The sequence below is a fragment of the Dipteris shenzhenensis genome, chromosome 2 (assembly GCF_047967505.1).
Source record: "Dipteris shenzhenensis isolate YYH24624 ecotype China chromosome 2, Dip_SZ_1.0, whole genome shotgun sequence".
NCBI classification, from domain to species: Eukaryota; Viridiplantae; Streptophyta; class Polypodiopsida; order Gleicheniales; family Dipteridaceae; genus Dipteris; species Dipteris shenzhenensis.
Genome location: NC_141597.1, coordinates 40,898,389 through 40,904,045, shown reverse-complemented (window position 1 = coordinate 40,904,045; position 5,657 = coordinate 40,898,389). Strand labels below are relative to the sequence as shown.

Genomic DNA, 5,657 nt, shown 5'->3' with positions numbered 1-5,657 from the left:
GGAAGAATTCCAAGAAAGTCCCGAAAAATATGAAGTCAAGGCTTAATATGATAATGTAATAATAAGTTGGAACAAAATTTTGAAGTCAAGGCTTAATAAGACAATGTAATAATAAGTTGGAACAAAATTTTCTCGCAGAGCACGTGAACTGCAGATGCCGTGTGCTCCTCTTCCATAGCCAATATATTAATGATCGTAGTTGCTCCTCCTCCATAGCCAAGTTCTTCATTCACCTCGTAGCTTCATCGATCCGCCATGCAACGTAATCCAGCTTTCAACTCAGCTCGTCCATAGCTATACCTTCTTCTTCTTCACGCTCCTGCACGTCCTTCGATCGTCGCCTTCCCATCATCTATCTCCATGAGCCCTCATCACCACCACCTCCATAGCCACATCCTTCAAGCTCTCACTCACCCTTCCCTCGACCTCCCCTTCCTCCGTATCAAACATGACCCCTTCAATTACCACCGCTGGCCTCTTCTCTCTAGTCCTTCCTCTTCGACCATTCCTCCCCACTCCCTCCACACCCTCTTCGTCCCCAGCTCCAACCGTCACGACTGGTTCCTCCCCCTCCTCCGTTGCTTGCCTCACATCCCCTCCTTGCGACGCCTCGAATTCTCCCTGATTCAATGGAGCCCCCTCGAAGCCCACGAGCTCTTCGTCCTCCTGTCTTCCTCCAATTTGTCTCTTGAATGCCTGAGTTTCATCTCTGGCTCTGCAACGCAAGATCTACGCTCGATTATCCTCGACGGCCTCCGAGCGAGCGCCTGCCTCAAAAAGCTCATCTGCGTGAGATCGAATTTGTGGGACGCTTCCCTCCTACATCCAAGCAGCACTAATCTTCAGCTCCGGGAGCTGGAAGTACACTGGCCGAAGCCCAATTTCAATTTTTACGCCCCCTATCAGCATCGCAACTTCCACTTCTTCAAACAGTCCGACGAGCCATGCATGGTGCTAAGCACGGAACTTTTTGCTGCTCTGTCCTCGAACCACGTCCTACAGTCTTTGTCTATATCTTCTCTGCAAATTGACTGGGACTCGGAAGGATCCCTGCGAGGGATGCTTGAGGCCAACACAGCGCTCAAGACACTCCGTTTGCAGGACGTGGGCTTGAAAACCTCTGCAGTGCTGTGCCTCATGGCTGGGCTGGCGAACAACCAAACCCTTGGATTATTGGACATCAACAGTAATCCATTCGAGCCCGAAGCCGTCAAACTCATAGCGAGTGTGCTGAGCCCCGATCCGAGAGATGACCAAAACTCTGCCCTGTGCCTCACGCCTTGGCTGGCAAACCATCAGACCCGTCCGGTGTTGGACATCGACACCGATTTCTTCGAGCCCGAAGCGGTCCAACGGGTAGAGAGTACGCTAATCCTATGCCCCGGTGACGATCAAGGCCAAGCAAATATCTTTCTCCGATCTCTCACTCTTGGCGGAGCCGACTCGAAAATCGGGAAAATAGGAGCCCAGGCGCTCGCTGACATGATTGAAACGAACACTGCTCTTGCCACTTTGGAAATTCTTGAAGACAGAAGTCTCAACTCAGATGATGTTCTCCACCTGGTGAGCGCACTCGAGAGGAACCGCAATCTAAGAAAGTTTTCGTTGAAAGGTTGCTCGGGTGTTTCGGTCAAGGTCTATCCAAAAATCATGGACACTCTCAAGGTCAACCACAGCTTGAAAGCTCTCGATTTGTCTGACACGCCTCTCGCTAGGCGACATCCTGAGAAAATCAAAGAAATAGCTGAGCTAATAGAACGGAACCGGCAGCAAGTCGAAGTATTCGGGGATCTTCCAAGAGTGAGGCCAACAAGCGCTCGATTGTTCATTTGCGGGCATCCATTAGCTGGTCAGTACTTCACGTTTTACTGCAGGAATTTCTGCTATGTTTAGTTACATCATCGGTCCTTCCGTTCGGGACTCAATTCACATAAGCTGTGAAAGAGCGTACGCATATTTGCAGATAATGTCCCCTCACTAGCTGCTCATTCAAGTGGGATTTCCTGTTCGTTCCAGGGAAGTCGACACTATGGCATAACATGGCACAAAGCCTTTCTCCGCAGGGGGGCTGCTGTCCCTTGTTTCGAATCCGAAAAAAGACTTCACAGGTGAGTAGGACGCAGGGCATCTCGGTCACTTCACTTGAACATCATGATTTGAGAATCTCCGTGTGGGATCTAGCGGGACAGCTTGAGTATCAGGTTCTCCACGACCTGATGTTCCCGATCAACGAAGGACCTTCTTTGTTCTTGATTGTTTGCAACCCATTCAGCAACCCATCGTATGGAGGCAATACAAGACGCCGTCCACAATGGCAAGAGGAGATATTGTACTGGCTTCAGTACATTTGCTCCCACACTCGCAGGTCAGATCAGAGGTACAGTCCGCGGGTCACCCTTGTGTTTACTCATCGCGATGAGGTTTCTCCACACGAAGATACAATATTGAATAGATTGAAGAGCGCGGTGCAGTCTTATCGGGAGGATCTCGCAAGGCAATTCCATGGTTTCGTGGAAATATTGTCTGAACCCCAAGTAGTGGATGCCAGAGATATTAAAATGGCCAACCAAGTGGTGGAATATGTGCTCAAAGTTACCAAAGAGGTTATAGACGCTCTACCAGAATATGTCTACAAGGTATGTAACGAAGCTAGAAATGCCTTGGTAGTTTGGAATAAAGCGCATCCTAAAAAACCAATACTAAGCTGGAGCGACTTTTTCTCTGAGATTTGCCCGACGAACCTTCCCGGCTTAAGTACAGCTAGCAGGCTCCAGGAGGAGCTAGACAAGTTCAGAGAAGCAGTTGCATCTTCCCTTCACGATTCAGGGGATGTTATTTACCTGCCAAAGACGAAAATTCTTGTTGTCAGCCCTGATTGGTTCTGCAACAAGTTCATGGGCAATGTGATAAATTTTAAGGTGGATGAGATCAGAAACCATTCTTTTGAGAACGGAGCCGAGGCCTTTCTTGCAAGGGATGCCATGGAAAAAATTCTTGGGAAGTCACTACTCGAAAGCGGAAAAATTCAAGCGCTTGGTGTCAGTGGAAAGGACCTCGTGGATATCATGGTTGAGCTCAAGCTTTGCTACGAAACAGTCAATCCTGCCAATACGAACGAGACCCTGCTTTTGATTCCGGCCAACCTCAATGCTCCACAGGGGAGGCTTGAGTGGCAGCTCGTACGTAGAGGACTGAGGCCCATATATATCGGACGCCGTCTTCAATGTGACGATACTGATCGAACATTTTTCACACCGGGATTTTTCCCAGCAATACAAGTAGTCTTCCAATCCTCACCCATATGCTTTATTCGTATAGTTCAAAAAGATCTGCAGTTTATATTCTTACAAGTTTTGCAAGTCTGATGAATGCACTCGCTTGCAGGTCGTTTTGCATGGGTTGTTCGTGCAAGCGCCTCATAATATGCACAAGTCCGCAGATTATACCGTCCGAAAGCATCTCATTCACATACTCAGAGACTCTATGGAAATCTATTTGGAATTCAGTGGGGACCATGGTCACTTCATTGATATTTTAGTGCAATCGTTTGAGGGTCTAGCCGAAACATTAACATTTCTGAGATTGAATGTGATAACTCCCATTCAAGAGCGTCGGCCCAGCTTGCAAGGAGTATCTCTTGTAGAAGGTGTCATACAACCCTATTGTGTGGAGATGCTGGAAACCTGCGAATCCAGAAAAGATAGGTGTGTCTTGATTAAGGATTTAAAGCAGGAATACATAGAGGAAGCAGGTGGCAGGATTTCTGACGTGGGAAAATTTTACCATCGCTGGTCTCGACATGAAATTGGGAAAGCAATATGTGATCCTCTGAGAGAGCTCCTTGATCCAGACGAGATTTCAGACATCTTGAAAGGCAGGCAAGATTGGATAGAACAGCTTGCAACACAATTGCAATTACATGGGGAATATTTTTCTGAAGAAGACTCCCAAACCCAGGAGCACCAGTCCACTTCAAAGGATATTATGGCAAGTTCTTCGGATACCATCACCATAGAAGAAGATATAAGGAACACTGTATTTGGAATAAAGAACGAGCTTACTGGCCTCCGCAAAGTCGTTGACAACATTGATAGGAGAGTGAATGAGGTCCGTGAGTTCCAGAAGTACGAGGATAACCTGCTGCGGGCTATTGAAAAGAGCCTTGAAGATCTTTTTACTTACACTTACCAATTGCAAGAACACCAAGTGCCCACCAAATTTTTCATCACTGTACCGGGTGGATTTGTGCCAGGCTTCACGAAGCTGAGGCTGCATTTTCTGTGTGACAGCCGAAGTGGTGCACATGTGATCGAGCATCAGCCAGGTGTAACGTTTCACAAGGCGAATTGGAAGAATCTGGACAAGGTGCTACCTTATATGACGAAATTTCTGGGCTTGCTGAGCCTGGGGTTGAAGCTTGGAGTGCCATTCGTTTCAGGGGTGGGCCAAATCATGCCAGACTTATGTAAAATGTTGGCTGAAGATGTGCTTGGGTCGGTTACACTGGCAAAGGACACAGCAGGGTTGATTGATAAACTGATAGAGAAAGTTGGAAAATACAATGCCGATCCAAGGCCAAATAATTGCTCTCGAGATGCGCAGGAATGGGTTTTCGACTTTCTCACAAGGAATAAGTGTTTGGGAGCAAAGGAAATCGCGGATACTTTTCATCTCTATAAAATCAACAGGCCACGCAAGGGTGTTGCCTGGGTTTGCAAGAATCACGAAATGGAGGGAGACCGTTATTGATAGGGTGATGCCATTCACTTCATCCATCCTCTATCTGTGCAAAACAATGAAGTGCAGCCATCTTCATATACATGTCAGAAACTAATGTTGTTCATATTTTTAGCTTTGGCTATAAATTGTTAGAATGTAAGTAAGCCTAAAACCTCTATGGTTACACTCATGACGTTTGCACATATGTGATCCCACCCTCTACAACTAATTTGTAACCGAATAGGTCCTATAAATGTAACCATAAGGATGAGCAATGCAATTCAATTCAATCTTGCTTCTCATGATCTCTTGTCTCTCTTCTATAGCTCTGCTCTTTGACTCTTTTGCTACATAGTCTTTCTTTCTTTCAGACATGGTATCAGAGCTACTAGATAGATCTAGATCCCTGGACCTGCCCACCCATGGTTTCTGTTTTCTTCGCCCCTCCAATTGCAAGAAACTCTTGTTCTGCTGCTTATAATGACAAGGAAGTGCACACTTTGCTTTCACTTGCTTATTCTCCTATGCACACATTGTTGGTAGTTTATAAATATTGAAAATTTGGATTTGAAGTGCAGGTCATTATGCTTGATCTTTGTCATATTTTGCTTGATCGTTGCATCTATGGAAGAAGCTTTGTTGTAAGCTATGTTGTCGCAAGACTGCCTTGTCTATAGGCCTAAATTGTCAAGACCAGAACTCTCAGGTCTCAACGCCGAATATGGTCATTCGACCACTCAAAACGATCGAAAAATCTTGACCTATGAGGCATTGCAGAAAAATAATGAAATTCAAAATATTTCAGTGAGAAATATGCAATCTCCCAAAAGTTGTGCAAATTATGCTAAATTTATCTACCCTCAAGTTAGGCATGGAAAGGGATAGTAAAATAATCCCATATAACTGCTAAATTTATCTACTCTATAGTTGTTATTGTG

General features: G+C 45.9%; 1 protein-coding gene across 1 annotated transcript; it reads left to right on the top strand.

Annotated features, from left to right (window-relative positions):
- Positions 1 to 267: 267 nt before the first annotated feature.
- Positions 268 to 4,961, top strand: LOC147904761 (protein TORNADO 1-like). The gene is made up of 3 exons (XM_087388230.1): positions 268 to 1,849; positions 2,017 to 3,278; positions 3,385 to 4,961. The coding sequence occupies exons 1-3, from the start codon at positions 361 to 363 to the stop codon at positions 4,747 to 4,749; spliced, it is 4,116 nt and encodes a 1,371-aa protein (XP_087244356.1). The 5' UTR covers positions 268 to 360; the 3' UTR covers positions 4,750 to 4,961.
- The last annotated feature ends 696 nt before the right edge of the window (positions 4,962 to 5,657 follow it).

Excerpts from the sequence above, each read along its gene's own strand:
- LOC147904761 (XM_087388230.1), top strand. The coding sequence starts at position 361 with ATGAGCCCTCATCACCACCACCTCCATAGCCACATCCTTCAAGCTCTC. Across the intron at positions 1,850-2,016 it reads TTGCGGGCATCCATTAGCTG|GGAAGTCGACACTATGGCAT; the intron begins GTCAGTACTTCA and ends TGTTCGTTCCAG. Across the intron at positions 3,279-3,384 it reads GATTTTTCCCAGCAATACAA|GTCGTTTTGCATGGGTTGTT; the intron begins GTAGTCTTCCAA and ends ACTCGCTTGCAG.